This window comes from Enoplosus armatus, chromosome 9 (assembly GCF_043641665.1).
Source record: "Enoplosus armatus isolate fEnoArm2 chromosome 9, fEnoArm2.hap1, whole genome shotgun sequence".
Taxonomy (NCBI): domain Eukaryota; kingdom Metazoa; phylum Chordata; class Actinopteri; order Centrarchiformes; family Enoplosidae; genus Enoplosus; species Enoplosus armatus.
The window spans coordinates 22,754,885-22,774,560 of NC_092188.1; the positions used below are offsets into that span (position 1 = coordinate 22,754,885).

General features: G+C 43.5%; 2 protein-coding genes across 4 annotated transcripts; both read right to left on the minus strand.

The window, feature by feature from the left end:
- Positions 1-1,185: 1,185 nt before the first annotated feature.
- cep76 (centrosomal protein 76) lies at positions 1,186-10,797 on the minus strand. 2 transcript variants are annotated; one of them, XM_070912502.1, is made up of 13 exons: positions 10,735-10,797; positions 9,940-10,095; positions 9,632-9,716; positions 9,289-9,513; positions 8,974-9,159; positions 8,628-8,725; positions 8,268-8,396; positions 7,764-7,958; positions 4,619-4,785; positions 3,705-3,864; positions 2,940-3,113; positions 2,207-2,424; positions 1,186-1,608 (listed from the first exon to the last, which is right to left on the minus strand). In XM_070912502.1, the coding sequence occupies exons 1-13, from the start codon at positions 10,795-10,797 to the stop codon at positions 1,470-1,472; spliced, it is 1,995 nt and encodes a 664-aa protein (XP_070768603.1). In that variant the 3' UTR covers positions 1,186-1,469. The 2 variants fall into 2 exon arrangements, with proteins under 2 accessions (XP_070768603.1, XP_070768604.1); XM_070912503.1 differs by having other exon boundaries at positions 9,632-9,712; positions 9,921-10,095.
- Positions 10,798-11,751: 954 nt separating this feature from the next.
- On the minus strand, positions 11,752-18,965 carry ptpn2a (protein tyrosine phosphatase non-receptor type 2a). Of its 2 annotated transcripts, none has more exons than XM_070911489.1 (9): positions 18,808-18,965; positions 17,526-17,616; positions 17,317-17,417; positions 17,069-17,167; positions 16,068-16,205; positions 15,528-15,737; positions 14,523-14,687; positions 13,957-14,156; positions 11,752-13,671 (listed from the first exon to the last, which is right to left on the minus strand). In XM_070911489.1, the coding sequence occupies exons 1-9, from the start codon at positions 18,862-18,864 to the stop codon at positions 13,482-13,484; spliced, it is 1,251 nt and encodes a 416-aa protein (XP_070767590.1). In that variant the 5' UTR covers positions 18,865-18,965; the 3' UTR covers positions 11,752-13,481. The 2 variants fall into 2 exon arrangements, with proteins under 2 accessions (XP_070767590.1, XP_070767589.1); XM_070911488.1 differs by having other exon boundaries at positions 13,957-14,159.
- Positions 18,966-19,676: the final 711 nt, after the last annotated feature.

The following is a 19,676-nucleotide window of genomic DNA, read 5'->3' on the forward strand; positions in this document are numbered from 1 at the left end:
GACTTCTCCTAACCGCACAATAAGTCACTCAGCCAGGCAGCTGTCACTTCGCCCCTCTCTGCAATTTCACAACCAGTCAGTCTCAAATTAGAAGTCAACATTCCCCTGTGGGGTTTCAGCGGCTCTCAAGCCAAGAAGAATGGCTTTACTGCGGCTTCTGCTACTGCACCAAATAGGGAAAAAATATCATTAGGATTGTGCAACAAAAACTAAATTTCATTCATGAGTTTCCCCTATGGTGAAGGTTTCTGCCTCTTTTGCGTGACCTGTTTTAAACACCTCCATTGATGAAATATACACCAACTGGTTCTATCAGGCTCTGTCAGACAGCGAGTGCCGGAGTGGACCAGTGAAGTGACTACAGTCCTGTGTTTAAAGATGCTCTTAAGAGCTGCACGCATACAGGTCACTGTATTGTATCTGACAGGCCAGAGTGAAACAGGGGGCTGCGGCTGCATCCAGTGAGTCAATATTAGTCTTAACACGCCATCTAGTGTTGCATTGATGTATTACAAATTCATATACTACAGTATTTTACGATGGCTCTGCCTCTGTTTTGACTCTTAATGCAAAGAGCCAAACTGACTTCCTGAATTCTGACCTTTAAAGACACAACGCGGGCCTGACATTCCAAGTGCAAAACACTGAATCACATGTTCAGTCCTCAAAATGCAACCACCTAATTACTTCAACACCACTGCCATACATTTGAAATATGTGGCAAGCAGTGGAGAGAACAAAAACACAATCCTTGTGATTACTGTCCAAACGTTGCAAAGTACTGGGTGTGAATTGTGGTGTAATGTTAAATACTTTCCACCATTACAGCAGCTAACCGCATTTCACATGATTACAGTGATCCTCAGAGTGCTGGCAGCTCATACTGGATGTATTTGTTTTCAGTTAGAAGTGATTGCAAACTCTTAGGCTGGATGTCTTGAATAACAAAAAAAAAAACTGCTGCCATTTTGTCTTGTTTAGATGTCGGATGTTCTGCATGTCGTCTCACCTAATTCAATTTGATACGGGTGTTTTGTGTGCTACGTGAGATTATTGCAATTGTAATATGCACGACACAAAATAAGCATAGATGTCATCTACTGGAATATGTCTTCAATAAGGCCCCTAAAGAGTACACAGTAAGATGGTCAAAGTTCCATTTATTTACAAAAATAGATATATGAATACAATTCTGAGGGTAAATGTCTGTACAAATTAAAAAGAGTCTAAAATTAAATAAAGGGCCTGAGCATCACAGCAGAGACAACAGCCACATGTCTGTGCACACGTCAACGAGTACAACCAAGTTTAAATCTAGTCTCATCGTGGGTCCATGTATTCTTATGGCAATGTACATGCACAAATCTATAAGAACCAGGCCTGTGGTGTCCATGCGAAGATCTCAAATCTTGTCCGGGGTCAATGTGCAACACGAGCTGGTGGTTTTTGGGTTACCTCCCGTCTGTCGGTCAGAGCACAGAGCGGTATTTACACGCGAACATGAGCCACACTGCACATGCGTTCTCGGGATAGACAAACACCCGGACACGGACCGCAAGCCTCACGTGGTCGCCACGACAACACACTATCTCCTCACAGAACGGAGACCTGCACAGGAAGTGACAAGAGACACAGAGCATGAAATATGAAAGCTGTGGGCTCACACATGATGAAGACAGGAGAGGGATGGTGCGACTTTTGCCAGGAGCTCTGGAGACAGCTCAGTGCTCAATTCTGGCGGGATTTTGTAACAGAGAGACTAGGAATGGTGCTGCTGAGTAGACATGTGTGCATGTATTTATTTGCTGTTGCTTTATGCTGTTCCAATAACGCAAAAGAACAAGGGTTTGCAGTGCTGCCGTGGGCTTCAATCACTGCAGTATGCGCGGGCTTGTTCCCAGAATTTGTGGAAATCGTTGCACAGCCTCACATCACACCGTACGCTGAATGGGGTCAATAATCTTACCTGACTCATTTCAGATTTTTTTTCTCCACTTTATTTTCGTCATACTATTAACAAAGTTAAGTTGTTGTTTTGAGGAACTTTAGCCATGACTTGCAACCTTCCTTGTCGGGTGTGGATGCCTCAACACTCAACACAAGTTGGACTGAGTGGAATGGCAGGATTTTGTTTGGCGTTTACACCCCGAGCAAAAGGTTGAGGGACGTTTTAACCACACGTTCACCATGCTACTCACTAGATTACCTGAGGCAGGTGGCAAAGGCTCTACGAGCATTGCGGTGCAGGAAGTGGATGGGGAAGCCTTTAAATGTGTGTCCGTCCGGCACCGCCCTCCTCACGGCGTCCTGGAACTCCTCGTTGCCACAGGAGACGCCGGTACAACGCTCCAGCTCATAGGCCGACAGCGCCGAAGACAGCAGGTAGGACAGGTGGTCGTCCCACACCGTCGCCAGCTCCAGGTCCTGGGGGAGAGAGCAACACTTTGCTCAGTAACTGTTACATTGCAGGTTAAGGCACAACACCTGACCTGTAATTGGTCAATGGCACTTAAAGGGTCAGTTCACCCAAATCTCACACAGACACACAAAAAACTTTCACTTTCTCCCAGTGGTGTCATATTCATAAATGAATGCATACATTCAACCATTATATTGACAAAAATAGTTATTCAGTCAGTCTGTTAAATATAATTCAGAATCACGTTAAATTATGATGAAACTACAAACTGCTTAGCCCTGGTGTTTTATCTTATTGTAAAATTCTGTAAAATATACATCACCATGTTTTTCTGAAATGGGATATTTAGTCAAGCTTCCTTTGAAACTGTGGATAAAAACAGGTGGATGGAAGTGCACTTACTGAGGGGTCACTCGTCATTAACGCTCTCAGCAGCTTTCTCTCTCAGCACAGCACAGGTGAGTTAAACATAACCTAAACCTCCCGAGGGCCCGTATCTAGTCCAGCACTGCGTTTTTACCTTCCTATGCTCGGAGACCAGGTAGCGCATCTCCAGCTCCAGCTGGTTGCTGGCAGCAGCCGGATCCAGAGACGGGGCACAGAGTGGAGGCAGAGGGGGCAGAGAGGTGGTGGAGCCTGGGGCGCAAACAGACTTCAGAGCCTCTTCGCTCATCGCCTTCCACCGAGACTGATTCTGCAGGGAAAGGAGGAGGAAAAAAACTGAAAAAAACAGGCATTTAGCTGATCCTCTTATCCAGGTGTACTTTTTCTGTTCCCACAGTAGAACCAATGTGAGGGGGGGGGGGGGGGGCGTTTGCCTTGCTTTAGGGTAACATGACAGGGCAGCAGTTGCTGATGAATGGAACTGTTGCAAATTCAATTTCCCTGCCCTACAAACTGGCCACCGGTTTGGTCTGATGATTGACGCTGGCATCCGTCCAGTCACAAGCCCACTGCTCTCTGCTGCAGGCTACCTCTGCCCCCTGCCTGACTTCAAATCAGCGCTATCCGTTTGATTACATCCTCTCTGGCCAATTCAATATGCGGTGGAAATGAAGATTTTCATATTGAAACTGATGCCACCGGACCCTGACCCCGACTATTAACACAACACCTGCCAACGAAAACAATGTAAACAGCATAATGACATTTCAGCGGCACTTTTTCAACACTAAAGTGCCTTAATGATTACTGTAATGAATACTGAATAATGGACTATGAAATATAAGTCGGTATAAGACGGTTCCCACCCCGCCTATCCAGTGATAGGAAGCCGTTCTCTTACCTGGAAGTCAAAGACACAGAGCTCCACAGCATCCGAGGGCTGGCAGTTGGCCAGGAAGGTCCGGTGGTTGAAGACACAGCCCACGGTGCGGTAGGGGGACGAGGGTTTGGGCTGGGGGGCCAGGGGTGGGGCATCTGGGTCTATGGCCTGGTGCAGGTATCTGACCACACCATATGGGGCATCAAGCAGTGTCATTACAAACATGCTAACAAAATGATTATTTGCCAATCCATTAAGTCGTGCCATTTTGAGGGCATATGGTGATAAAGTCGATTAAATCAGCTCAAATCTTCACGGTGGGAAACTGCCTGAAACATATAGTTCCAGTGAAGAATGAGGAATGAATGGAAGGTACTACCGTGAAGTGAAAACAAAAACATATGACATCAAGTCTAGCTCCATTATAAGACCAGTGAGTTATGGCCATAAACAATAACCAGAACCGGATAATTACCAAAATGAAATCAATTGTTCCTTGGCCCAGAGCCTGGCCACCAAATTTCACGGAAATCCATTCATAGGATTCTGAGATATCCTGCTGACAAACACACAAACACTGTCTAATGAGCTAACTGAGGCCAAACCCCTCCCACCACCACAAAAACCCGCTGTGCACTTGAAATGATTTCTTCGACAGTGTTTGGTTTTAGCAGGAAAACTCAAGATAACAAAGTATTGGAGGAGTTCTTGAAAGGTTTCCCCACACATGCATGTACATATATGTTGTTAAAATGTTCCTTCTTCAATGTTAAAAGGTGTCCAACACATAAATATTAATAATGTGCTGCATTTCCTCATATGTCCAACCTGCTGTAACTATCCTGACAGCACTGTTGTGGAAGATCTAGTTTGAGGCCAGAGGGACGGGGGGGAGCAGTAAAAAAAAAGCAGCTGCGTTACAGAAAATAACCGACCTGTGAGCTGTCAGACTCTCCCAGAAGGTGATGCTCCCGTCAGTACCGCGGGTCAGGACCCAGGTGTGTGGCACTCCCTTGGCTTTGGTGCCCACGCACACGTGCGCATCCAGGCCAAAGCCCAGCAGGAGGCTGCACAGCAGGGTGGCGTGGTCCTCACAGTCCCCCTGGGGAGGACAGACAGTGATGAGTTCGGATCCTTTGGAGAGTCTGGAATGTGGAAACTACGTTATCATCATCATGCTTAGAGTCCTCTTCTTAATAAAAAAAGGTCAGCGCGCTTTGTTTTTAACATAACAGTCAGTTGTACTTAAAGAGCAACAGTTCAGTTTAGGTCATGCACCTCTTTGGAGCTGCAAAGTTATGACAGATTGTCTCAACCCTGGGGTGACTTCGCCATCAATGAGCCACTAGCGAGCTCCATTCACAGAAGATCATGAGATGTGATTGAAAGCTCCGAAAGCTTGTAGGTGGAACACGCTTGTAGGTGGACCTTTCAGAGGTCAAGAAATGAACTTCCACGCTCAAATTGGCCTCTTTGTTTTTCTTGTGGGTACGGAACAAAAATGTACGTCTTGAAATATTAGACAAACAATTTTATTCCACAAATGTTCTCGAAATATTACAACTTTATTCTCAAAACACTACAACCTTCATTTCCAAATATTACAACCCGATCCCCCGAAATACTGCAACTTTTATCTCCAAATAGGGAGACTTTATTCCCAAAATATTCATCTTTTATCTCGAAATATTACTTTTATCTGGACATCTTGCAACTTTTACCTCAAAATATTGAGACTGAATTCCCAAAATGTAACAACTTTATTCGCAAAATTTTATCTCGGAACATTCATCTTTTATTTTGAAATTGTACAACTTTATTCTGGAAAAATTACAATTCTATCGTGAAATATAAATGAATCAGGACATTACGACTCTATTCTCAAAATATTACAACCCCCCCCCCCAAAAAAAAATGGCTCTAATACTCTTGAGCATCGAAATTCAGCTTCCACCTTTACTTTCTCTCCTCGACTCTAACAAAGTTAAAAACAACAACAACAACAACAAAAAACCCTGTAATAACATATTCACAAGTGCAAAAACAGTACAGGTGTGACCCCTGTGTGAGGACAAATTCATCATTTGCACGGCGACTGCATTGAGTTTAACTTTGACATACTCCAAGTCCCTATATTTAGACAGATTTGAACCGATCTGCCGGTCTGTTTAAACAGAAATACAATCATCCTGTTCTCACTGCACTGTTAGCCTTTCTCAGAAATGTTGAACACACACACACACACACGCACACACACACACACACACGAAAAGCCTGCTGGAGGAGGAAACAAGCTCTGTAGTCATCAAATTGTCAGTAAGCAACTCTTATTTCACTTGTACAACTTTTCCGGTTAAGAGGCCTGAGTTGAGCTGGGGGCTTGTGCTGCTGCTGCTGCTGCTGCTGCTGCTGCCGCGTGCTGGCTCGGGCTTCGGGCAAGTCAGAATGATAGATGTTCCCCAGAAGTGCTAATATGGACGGCAGCATCGAAGCAGGCTGGGGACTGATGAGGCTAAATTAATTTTCCCCTGGAATGAAACTCATAAATCACGGCTGACAAGGGCCACTTTGTGAGAGTTGTGTTGTGTCTGTCTTGCCAGCCGCTCACGGAGGAGAGGCGGGGAACGTTTATCCTGCGGTGGTCTGGGAAATTCCCCGCTGCCCGGTCGAGAGATGAGAGTGCACCAGTCACTCAGTCCGCGAATCCTTCCTTCTCAGAGACGCCACGATCGGCTGTGCTCAGAAATGGAGCAAATGGAGACGCAGCTGGACCACGAGTGTCCCATTTTGTTTGAACGTACGAATGTAAACATGATGAGCAACAGGGCGCAGACCTTAGCCAAAGTACCACATAAACCGTCCATCTGTTTCAGGGGATCTTGTCGTTAAATGAAGTTCCTTCTCGAAGAATGTTCTAACATTGTTTTAGTAATTTATGCTGCATTTTTCTTTTATGCTGTCATGACGGGCATGTTATGTATTTGCTACGTGCTCCATATCATGTAACCTCTTCTTGAGTCAATAAATGTGAATCTTCCATCAGACTGCAGCGCGGGCGGCAATTCAGGCGCGGCTCCAAAGCAAATCCCAGAATAGATCTCGGTGCTACGTTGGAAAAATGTCACACTCAGAGGTCACGGACTTGGCCTGCGATGAGGTCAGCGTAGTCGTTTCCCAGGCTGGATTTTATTACATCTATGTAACGTGTGATTCGGTTGAAGAAAAAAGGAAAAGAAGAAGGTTGTTTGTCGTTGTATCAATTTGAGCTTTGGGTTGCAGTATTTTCCAAGTAGTGATTTTCATGATTGCATGAGGAGGTTTGTGAAAACACCTTTTGGAGCAGGCATTTGCTGTTTTTTTTAAATGGAAACATAGGGCTTCGTTCGTATCACCTATTCCAGTTTCTAACAAAGCACCAAAATAACAGAAGAGAGAAACTGGAATAAAAACATAAAGCATTGTTTCCCTTATGATAATCACTGACTTTCACATCAACCAACACACACACACTTATACGCTATGAGTTAGCAATACAAGTATCTCCACAAAGATTTACTCATTAGCACCATAAGATATGTCCACACTGTTTATACAGTCTGACAGCAAAGAGAAAAGTTATACTAATAATAACAGTATTATTAATAACTATTAAAGAGAGGCCAAATGGAGAGTTTGGACGACTGCCTTGCACTTACTCAAAGACCGAGTGTCGCAAACAAGATACTAAATCACAAGAAAGTAATGGCAGAGCCGACACATCCTGAAAAAAAAGAAAGTTGTCTTCCACGTCCTTAGATTTAATGTGTAAATAGATTATTAAAACAAATATTACCGTGGAGGTGAATGTTAAGTCCAGAGAGTCAGTGCTCGGTGAGTGACGGACACTTTACGAACAAATGATTCATCTCCATTTGGAAGAACTAATGAGACACACACCACTCTACAGGAACTTTGGTGTGAGAAGCTATAAATCTGCCAGTGTTTGGCAATGAGGATCCGGCAGCACAGTAAGTGCACTGTCATCTGAAAAATGAGTCCGTCTCTGTTGTGGCGGCCAAGAAGCCGGCCAGTTCTCCTTACCTTGCCTCTACACAGGAAAGCCATTAATGTGCACCACTGCTCCTGCTTGCCTCCTCCTCCTCCCCCCACCACCGGGGGCTTCTCCTGGGCCAGCAGGCTGACGAAGCGCGCCGCCTGCCGAGGACTCTCCAGCAGCCGGCCCGCCCGGAGGACGCGCACGTAGGAACAGACGGGCCTGTTGACGCCGTTCTCATCCTGCAGAGAGACACACACGCAGAGGTGATATGGATTCAATCGTCCCTAAACTGGTTAGGAATATGAGAAGTCCTCTCCCCAAACCACTAACACACTAAACCAGTGTATGAGGGGCAAACAGCAAATGAATTAGGTTGTCCTGAGGAACTCCCTATTCAGTGTCTGTGTACATATATGTAACCCGTTCACTCCACAGGTCTATTGTTAATAAATAAGGAATAAGGAATAAATGTCCTTAAAAGTAAGCAAAACTATGTCATATAATGGTTTTATTTCTACCCCCCACAGCACATGTGAATTTGGACGAACCTGTGCAAAGATCTTGACCATTTTGGACTGGTGTGATGGGCGTATCTCCAGGAACTCCCTCCACCACTGTTTGGCATAAACCAAGAAGAGTCTCTCCTTCTCGGCCGTCCTCTGCCTCTCCAGTGATTGCTGAGTGAGAAACGCACAGTGACACCAGTTGCTGAATATAGAGCTTCGATTGTTCCCTTCGCCAACGCTTCCTTTACGTCAACTCCGGTCGATTCTTAAACAGCGTTAATGGGATTCTGTTGTGGTGATTCGCCATTGGTTCACAGGGTTATTTTCTTCATGAATGATGGAGCGCAGGAATAAACGGAGGGGCAAACAGACGGAGGGATAAAGAGACTGCGGTGTGCTGACCTGTGTGCTGATGATGTCAGTGCCCAGAGTCTCTGTGAGAGGAGGGAAGAGCTCCAGGCTCACAGTCAGAACACCAGCTGGGACTTTACATTCACTTCCTGGTGACACACACACACACACACACATCAGTGTGATTACATTGGTACATAATACTACACTACTACTATAATAGTATCACACTACACTATACTAATGTAGAGCCTAATGTGAGGAAGAATTTAATCAAAAATGGTACGCGCTCTACCAGGTGAGCTCCGAGACGTTACCTTTTTAAAAATGAAGACATCAATAATTAAGTAAACACCATCACCCCTGTATTCACTGCAGCAGAATCACCCTTCCTCACCAACTCCCATCAGCTCCACAGCAAAGCAGGTCTTCCCGCTGGGCGAGCTGAGGACCGCCCTCCAGTCCAGGAAGTAGGACGAGACCAGCGTTGTCTCACTGGAGGTGTCCGTCTTGATCAGCACCAAGTGAACCGGGTCACACATAGACAGCATGCTGGTCACATCCGCCATTTTACTGCCCTCTCCTGCAGTGGAAAAAGTAATAAATAAAAATTACAAACTCAGTACTGATAAGATATTAAGCAACATGAAGCAACAGCATAACAACCGCTGGTCCCGACTGACCAACACCAACAGTGCTCATTCACTCGTACCCATGCCATCTCTGTGGATCTCTAAGAGGAAGCCCTCCTGCAGGTCAGGCTCGCAGGCGCAGGGCACCGGCTTTGAGCGAAATCTCTGGTTGCGGAAGTGCAGGTAGAGCGTGAATGTAGAACACACCTGACCAGGTAAAGGCTCTGGCTCCTGGAGGTGCTCCAGAAAGGCCTTACCACCAAGCACTTGGAGATACAGGTACCGCCGGGATGGGTCAATATTGGCTGAGAGAATGAAAAGAAACAGGAACAAGGACAGTCAAGGAAAAGTGGTCCATGCTATTATGTTGTTTTTTTTTGCGCGTGTGCGCGCGCGGGGGGGGGTTTAAATTATGTTTCTTACTTTTTTCCAGCTGAGTAATATTCTTGTCAACAAAATGAGTAGCAGGCTTTGGAGGAGATCCTGTTTCTGTATATGTGGGTACTTCCTATCAAAGCAGACCAACAGGACAAAGTAGTAGAGGTCAGCAGGCAATAAAATTCAAATAATTCATACAACCGAGAAATTGTCATCTGCGTCTGGGTTCAAATTAGTATTTAAACACTGAAATTATTCAAGAAAGCTGTTATTTACATTCACCTAGGAAGACCCTAATCGGCCTAATCATCAACTATATCAATCTGAAAATTGCCTGCAAAGTGTTGGCCAACCTGGGTAAAGTGTAAGTCCTTCATCACGTCATCTATGATGCCCCGGCGCTGTAGAGCACGAAGGAAATCCGCCTCAGACAGAGGTCGGTGTGCTGGACCCTGGTCATCCCCCACAGTCTCAGCCAGCACCTCTCGGATCTTCCCGTGGATATCCATCTGATAACCAGAAGAGACAGAATAAACACCACAATCCCATACACTTCGCCCTAAACAAGAGTCTCAAGGGGATGTTTATGAGCACTCATCCCTCTTCATTGTGTTGGGGTGCAGCAGTGCTTTAAGTCTTGAAAATCTCCATGACTCAAGACTTTTTAATATCAGTGGGCCTACAAGAAGGTATCCAAAAGGAACAATCTTTTGGGAAAACTGTAAAAAAAAAAGAAAAAAAAAAGAAGCTGCACCACTTTAGTGAAGCTAAATATTTCCCACCAATACTGTCTGTTGACATGCATTTAAAGCTGTTCCAGTGACAGGACCAATACAGTGCTACTGTAATTCTAATACTGGTATGTATGTATATTTTGACGAATAACATATACTTATATACAGACGAACTTAACAAAATATGGAGTTTAGTGGTGCTAGATCTTAAAATGTGATTTATCATGTGTGCACTTTAGACAATACGCAAGTAGACATTGATTTGCTATGTTTTTGAATGGTAGTTGGGGTACCGGTCTTATTTCAAGAAAACACAACTGTTAAACCATGTATCTCACGAAGTGCGTCATACAAACGGACATGGTTTAATGATGCAAAAAACGTGTGGGAATAAAAGCTATGCAGTTTGCTCACCTTGAGCAGATGGTTGTGAATGATTTGCTTCAGCTCGGAAGCTTTCTCTGGAGGCAGAGACATTACAGTGGATGAGCTCTGGTCAGCTTTTAGCCCAAAAAATAGCTAGCTACGTTAGCAACAGGATACTATCAGGAACGGAAAAAAACAACAGTAGGTTTCTTGCTCGAGCAATATTTGGCCCTTGTAAACATTTGTTGCCTGTAACGCAACCAAATTTCTATGACAGCCCCTGGATGACTTCATCTGCCAGTTTAAACTGTGGCGGAAAAGCAAGCGGGAACACGGCCCCACTGACGCCTGGCCATAAACTGCGGAGGTATTCAACAATTCTGTCCTAGAACAAAGTAATGTACGTCGAGTGGGATATTAACGACGAAACACTTAATTTTAGGGGACATTAATTTAGTGTTATTCAATTTTGGTTGAAGAAATAGTTGCCATTTTATTCAGGGATAGTACCGGTTGCCCTATTCTCGTCAGGATCTGCGTCAAGCAGTAAAGGACCATTTTGTAGTCCTACTTGTAGTTTGTACTAACAGGCCTGTTATATCTATTTGCCTGTTACTCCTTTTTTATATACAATTTATTTCATTTTATTTAGTGTTATATTATTAAGGCAATTTAAAGTTTTCTTTACTTAATATATAGCACTTATGTGGTTATTCTGTGGAAAAAACCTGCATTCTGTTTTAGTGGATAGCTTATGCAACAAATACAGTACTTCCTCCTCCACACACGCCAACGCCATCCCACAGACAAGAGAAAATTAAATTACTACAGCAGTCAATATGAGCAAGGGCTCTTCTTGAAATATTGAATCAATTCCTGGAATCCACAGTGAGAGGCCTCCAGTCTGGCTGCATTGATTTAGCTCATGGTCAGAATGAAATTAGGACTATAACACAGCACAGACCTGCAGGGGATGGGGAGGGCTGTGGGTGGACACTGTAAAGCTGCTTTACTGACACTGACTTGAAGGGGGGAAAAAAAAACAACACAAGCAGACAAGTGGGGTTTGGTAAAAAAAGATGAACGTTTTATTTTTAAGAAGTATTCGTGTTTTGTTTCGCTTTTTTCAAAACACCATCTGTCACGTTCTCGATGCAGCTCAGCAGTGTACAAAACTCCCCTGAATTTTTTATTTATTGTTTTTTTTTTTTTTTTTTTTTTAAATGTGGAAAACGAGAATGAATGGAATGTTATGGTCAAACGTATCTCTTCTGGGTTAAATGAGTAAAAAACATGTCTGACGGTGGTAACTAGCCAATCAGGAACCCATCATTTTATCACAGGGGTCAGTACGTGCTAATGACACATTTGGTGTGCCATCAACTCCGATACGACGTACGTATCACACCTCCAGCTACTACAAACCAGTCAATGCAGTGCTAACATGTTACTCATGTTATGTGGGAAACAACAGCTCACATGAAACTTTATCTGTGCTGATCATGCTAGAAACCTTGGAGCACACATTTTTCCATTGAAGTCACTTCAAGGCACATTAAAAGCTGCAACCAGCAAACAAACAGGTAAAGACATGTGTATGCCATCACTCTCTCCTAACTGGACCTCTGTCCCAGGTGCTCTGCTCCAACTTCCAAATTGCACTATTATAGCTTTAGGTTGGTCCCAGTCAATTGAAAACCAATTTGGTGATACTATGAGTTCAAATTAAGAAGTCACACGCAACGCAAAGCTACTATGACTATCATTTTGTAATGCAGGTGTCAGTTATGTCATTGATCCAACAGAAAATACATTCCACATAAGAGGAGTACATGGTTTTATCATTTAACAGCTTGCCTGGCTGTTACCCTCCAAAAAAAAACAAAAAAACGGACAGCTTTGCTTTGGTTTCCTTAAAAACAACAGTGGGATAACCTGAACATACACATGAACCCATCCAGTGGGTAAATACACACACCAAGCGGTGAGGGAACCCAACAGCTTGTATGATCCATGTGATAACCAAAACCTATGAAAAAAACAAACAAACATGCTCATATAACAAACAAAAAAAAAAAAGAAAAAAGAAAATAAAAAGGTTAACATTCTAGCAGAGTTTGAAACATCAGCAAGGCAGCTCCCCATGAAGTGTCCAGTCACACAAAAATATATATCTGGCCATATTGGGATGCCCTGCTCAACGTTAATGGAAGAACAAGTGGTGCTCTGGAAAACCTCTAAATGCATGCATGAAATGCAAATTTCATTACAGAAAAATAAAATAAAATGCCATGGCCGACCTCTAGGCTCTGGAGTCTTCCTACGTATCTATGGTAGGATGGACAGTCAAACACAAGCAATTTTGAAATGCAAAATGTAAAACGTGTCCACAGATGATCCAACACACACCTGACCATTACAAATAAAGAATGCAAAAACAAACCCATCAGAATATCTTTTTTTTTCTCCTTTTTTTTTTTTTGCTTTGTACTGCACCTTTAGTATGTTTCTTTCAAAGCAATTTGCTATGATACAGTACATTCATCAACAGTGACAAGAAGGAAAGGAAATGAAATCATCGTGCTGGCACCAAGATCCTGAGATGTTACTATTTTTGTTAAGATCTTACATGAAAAATATACACACAATCTTTTGATCTAGCGCTCCTGCATTTTGACCTTAAGAAATAAATACCCTCAGTTATGCACATATTACCATCTAAATCTACTTAGAGAAGTACCTAATCCCAGGTACTGGTGCAAAATAGGAGTCAGTTTTAAGTGACCCAGAGTGTTTCACTCGGAGTACATCCAGCACACCAGCAGGCCGACAGCCAAAGCTGCCCCAGCACCGATGTTGAGCAGAATGGGTCTCCAGTAAAGCCACTTCTCTCTTTTCCTCTCCGAGTCGGTTAGTCTCTGTTTCATCTGCTGGACCTTTTGCGAGGTGCTGGAAATCCTCTCCTCACGGTGTCGCTTTCTGACTCTGCAACAAGAGTCAGTTCAGGGTGAGTAGTCAGCAACAACACAAATCCCATCAATCTCATGCATGGTGCCACTGGTGTGCCAGAGAATTAAAGAAGTATTACATAAATGAAACTGTAGGAAGAAGGTTAGAGATCAACTTCTCATTTTAGTGCATAGATGGAAACAAAATCATTCAAGCCTGTTCACACCGTGGAATCCAAAGCATATGTATCACTGAACTTGTTCTATAACTCTGTCTTTTCTTCACGATGAACCTGACAAAAGCTCCTGAGCTGTTACTTACTGCCCAGAGTTCTCTGCCATGTTGTGGTCTTGGCTGTCTGGGTCTCCCGCTGGCAGCTGGTCTCCTGAGGCGGCCTGCGGCTCCAGGCAGGGTCCTGGCTGACCGTTGGGCCTGCTGTCGTTGAGGTGGGGTCTGGGTGGAGGTGGCGGAGGGGGCAGATCTGGCTCCAAGTTCTCTCGAGACATCACTCTCTGCTTGCACTGCTGCGGGGGACGAGGCACAAAGACGCCACACGGGAAGAGAAGTCAGTTTTCTCACAACTTGATGACACAGAGAAAGACTAACTTTGGCACACTAAGGAAATATTACGGACCGCCCAAGATTGACATGAACTCCGCACTTGGAACGGTTTTGATAATGGTTTTAAAGTAAAATGGAAAGCTTGAAACTGCAGCAATGCCCATTAACTAAAAGACAGCACAATGGTTTCAGTAACCGCCTGTATTCGTTGGAATCACGTTGCAGACTTTGGCAGTCACCTGCCTACTCTCAGATGTCAGAGTTTCACTGACAATGGAGACATTTTACAAGCGCAGTCTTGCTCCCCAGCCTTGTGGCTGAGCTACCTGTGCTGCCGAGTGGTCCGTCAAGATGAGCTTGGCTCCCTCAATGACAGCCATGTAGGAGAAGCGGAGCTGGTCGGGGGTCTGGATCAGGCCCATGCGGTATTCCCTCATGTCCAGCAGCACCTTCTGTATGTCCACTGATGATGGGTTCCTCCTCCTGTCCATCTGCAAAACGGACGGACGTGTTTAGAATACAGATGGAAAGGCTCGGCAGTTAAGCCTACAGTTATCATGTGTGGTAGTGGGACGTTCAGGGTTCCTATAGAATCTGTGACTGGGTACGTGTCTGTCTGTCTGACTGTAAGGGGAACAAAGGGCTCAACTTGCCACGTTTCTTCTTTCTTACCACATCTCATGACCCCTCGGATCGTGACCCGACCCCTAGGTAAGTAGAGAACAAACTACGTGTATACTGTATACACAGTAGTTTAAAACTAGCTGTACTTTGACCAGCTACAACAGTAAAATGTGACATGCGCATTGGAGAATCAGTATTAACAATCTCATAATTAATAATATATCAGTCACAGGGGACTTTTTCTGCAGAACAAGTACTTATACTTTTGATACTTTAAGTACATTTTGCTGATAATACTTCAGTACTTTTACTTAAGCAGGACTTTTACTTGCAATATTTTTACATAGTTGTACTGCTACTTTTACTCAAGTAAAGGATCTGAATATTCTATATGTCTACTTTTCTTTTTCATTTTAAAATGTATCAAGCCAGGGAATAAAACTTGTGGACGGCAAAAAAAAGGAGACATTTCCCAGGTATTCACTGACACTTAAAAATGCTTTATGCATTTAAGCATCATACCAACATGCTAAAACATCTCCCTTTGCAGCTGTCAAGTATAATCATAACATGAACAGCTCATCTTACTCTCTTGCCATAACTTGAACCTCTTGAGTAATCTCGTAACTCGTTTTCAACTTAAACATTGGGCAACATTTCCCTTTACGATGACTGCATTGGGTTACATTACCCCTCCCTGTTCTCACCAGGACCAGGCAGGTGTCCACCAAGGCGAAGGTCCCCGAGCGTCCAATCCCAGCGCTGCAGTGCACCACCGAGGGCCCGTGCTCCGGGCCCAACGAGCCGGACTCCCGAACCTTGAAGAGGAAGTTGAGGAAGGAGGCGGGAGATTCTGGGACACCAAAGTCAGGCCACGTGGTGTAGTGAAAGTGGTAGATCTCCCTCGACTCCCCCGTCTACAACAGAAAACATGCGATGCCGGCCATGATTAGGCCGATTTGTCAATGGGAAAACATTGCTACACCCCGTGAAAACACAGCATTTATCGTCTCCATATATTTAGATGCTAGATTTTACAACAGTTACAATTAGTCAAGATAACACAAGTTAAGTAATGTTCAGACCAGTAAGCGAAGCAATGGCAAGAACATATTTTTTAATAGAGTAATGGACTGCAAATTTCCTGAAGTGGACACAGCAGTTTTCATGTTTTCAATATCATCTCTGAATACGTGCACATTTAATAAATAAAAGTTATTATCTAATAGTCTGCCTCTCATGCTCACCATTGTGTTTTGCAGCTCCAGCGTTCGGATTGTGTAATAGGACTGGTCCTCCTCAGAAAGTAGCCTGACAACAAACCCTGTGTCTGTGAAAGACATCTGTAGCTCCTCTGTGGTGGGCCAGTACTGTGCACACTTTTCCTGTTAAGACAAAAATGACTTAACTTCGTCTTGGACAGGAAGCCGCGTGCTGCCGGGGCTTCTGAAGGACGAGCAGACTGAACCATGTAGGACAAATGCACATCGATTGGGTGTTCACAGACAGCAGCCGGTTGGTGCAGCGACGTCACTCAAAATATCACACACAAGATTTTTATATTTCGATTTGACAAGTCACAATTGCATTGTATTTCCGCTGTCGTGTATATATATATATATATATATGTATATATATATGTGTGTGTGTGTGTGTGTGTTGGTCTTCACTGTCAGCCAATTTGTCCATGTTTTGGTAAATTCAAGCTGTTACACTGGTTTTTAAGAATGGCGGTTGCTGGGGTCGCATTTGACACTTAACGTCACTCAATAGTCCTCTAGCGCCAGCAGAGCACCTACTCTGAAGTAGGAGCTAAAAAAGTCCCTCAAAACGGCGTTCTAAGAACTACGATCGTTCCCAGAGAGGGGGGGGGGGATCCTCCAATTGTTCTTAGAACTATGAAAAAGTCCGGTCCGAAAACGCCTAATGTTACTTACTCTGAGTACTATTAACTATAATTATCTTGTGTTATTACACTCCATAGGACTTGGCCACAGGTCAAAAATAGCCAGCTCCCATAAAGCTTTGCAAATGATTTAACTGACTTTAATCCTCAACCCTGACAACAAGGTTTTGATATTCAAGCATTTTGGGCTTAAAAGAATCTTGTGAAATAGCTTTTGAGGTCCGATGAAGTGTAATGATGAAGTACCCTTGTAGTGGAGTGTTTATCGAAAAGCAACAGATGAGCACATTAAGAAAGTTCAAGAAAGAAATGAATGATCAGCAGGTGCTGAGGTGTACTCACAGATCCCTTTTCAATAACTCTGTTGAGCATTATAACAGCTTTGGAACACTGCTCCCAAATCATCAGCCAGAAATGACCACAGGTATTCCTCAAAGGCCCCTGTGGGGGCAAAAGACAGAAATGTACACGGAAAAACCCTGTTATCAAAAGTTCACAAAACACCAAAGTGAAATCCTGCACATTCTTCTTCAAATGGTCCAATGGTGTATGTAGACACTGACATTTACATTGCTTGTACTACACCGTACCTGAGAAAGAATGTAAGCTCTTTGGGCTTCTTCCACCATGACTAAACTTGCATTGATGTAGTCATTTTCAGAGTTTTCAAGCTTTACCCGACTGTGATCATCTGAAACCAGATGAGAGATCATGGAACAATTACAAATCAAGATGTCATTCGCAAGTAATAATAATAAAAAAAAATTTCATGAACAACCTCATTTGTCATAAGACTCACATGGGCTGACATCTCTGTAGCGGTTCAAATTCCGATTCACTGGAAGTTTCGCCACTTTGTAAGAATATTCACTGGCTTGGTTACGGATCTCCTGTTGGAGACAAAAAAAGCCAAGTAGGACGACGACAGTGATGGGATGACACATTGTGAGACAAACTGGTGCATACATGCGACACACACCTCCTGCCTGACTGACTGCCAGAAATCCTGACAGCATTAATGTAAATACCACACACAAAAGATAAAAAGGTCCTTGACGCTGTGTGCATGTTGTGCTTGATTGATTGGGCCTGTCATCTGTAAGTGACATGTACTGCTCTGATCGTCATTTGTCAAATTACTATTATTGTGTTGTTGGGTGCTGTTGTCTTTACGGCACACAATTTTCATTGTGTGTATGGGGTGAGGCCAAAGATGATCTCTAAGCCTCTGTTGGACAACATGTTGAAATAAAAAACAATACATTAAAAAAAAACTAAAAAAAAACAATTTCACTTCTCAGGATTTACAAATTACACTCAATAGCGTAGTAACAATAGTTGCAGACCTTTACTTCTTTAGTTCTCTGTAAAACTGTAAGCTCGATGTTATTGACTCAGGAACTGTTTCTCGTATGAAAAACAAAACATATTTTCCCTACTGAAGCTCGGGACAATTTATCAAGCTACTATGACAAGATTGATCGCCTTCTTTATTCTGGAAACTGGTTGTTGACGGCGTAACACCGGTATTTTAAGTGTGAGTGTTTCTCTGTAACTTCCAAACAGGATAACTGTTAGCTACAAAACATCTCCAGTTAACGTTAGTGTGTTAGCTACATATTACGGGACCATAGCCAAAGTTAAACCGGAACGGAAATATTATAAATTAAATGCTGGGCTCCCTTAGACAGCTGGTGGTGAAACACATGCGCTTTTCTCTGGAAGTCCTGACGAGTTCTCAGAAACTGCAGCTGACGTCTGCTAGCGTCAGCGAGCATTAGCTAACCGAGCTCACCTATGAAGACTGTGCCGCTGCACGTTTTCTAGCTACGGAAGTCAGCGACTTACTAGCGCGGATAGCTAGTTTCTCATTTCGTCTTCACCAAGTGCAACTCACTATATATAGCCTCTACACAATGTGATGAAGTCGATAAGTTAACACAATTAAATGAGTCGCACAGAAGTCTAAAAGTAACCAAATACTTGGCAAGGTGTCTAACGGGTTAGCTATCAAATAGCTAGCTAAGTAAGTTAGCAACCGATCGTCATAGAAACACGAGAGGCCCAGTGTCCCGACTTACATTGTAAAGGTTTTGCCATTTCCCGGCCGAATCAATGTCTTCAAATTCTTGCTCCATTGTGGCGTAAATAGTGCCCCGGGACACTTGCTGGGTGATCACAGAGTGTTTGTAGCACCGTTCACCAAGTTACTCCTTTCTGTCAGCCATCTAAACAGCAGTGTGTGTAACCCTGGGGATCCCTGCGGGGAGTCTGCTGCTCCTGCACAATACTGCATGCACGCTGACTGACTTGGGTTGCCAGTTGCGTGTTTTTCTCAACATACCAAAAAATAATTCGAGTCAGTTTACTGTAGTGTGGATTAAAAAAATATATATATATATAAATTGTAGACATATAACAACATGGACCCTGGCAGTAAACTTAACTTGGATTTTGATAGCTAGTTAGTTGAAGCTATCCAAAATTAGTTTTAATATTTTCAAATGTTTGTTGTTTCTTTCACATTATACATCAGGCAACGTTAGAATTGCATACACATTCCAATACAATACAAAATAAACATTGTACAAACATTTCTGTCCACAGTCCACTCGTCTAAAAGGGTTCAATATGGGTATCGGTATAAATGTAGCTACAGTTTCTACAAAACCTGGCAACCCCGGTGACCGGAGAAGGGCACTTCTGCAAACATTTAACATGTGTCTTGCTAGTTTTAATACGACAACTGTACGTTTACATATTTTTTTTTCAAATGACATTCTGGTTGTTGTTCGTTTTGAGATGACAAATGTCGGCATAAACGTTATCATAAAGTACCAAGTAACATGATTAAGACTGGTGTGAATGCGCCCCTCTGTGGTCAACACCGGCGCGCACACTCACTGCGCACACTACGAGGACCCGCCAAACGTACACACACACACACACA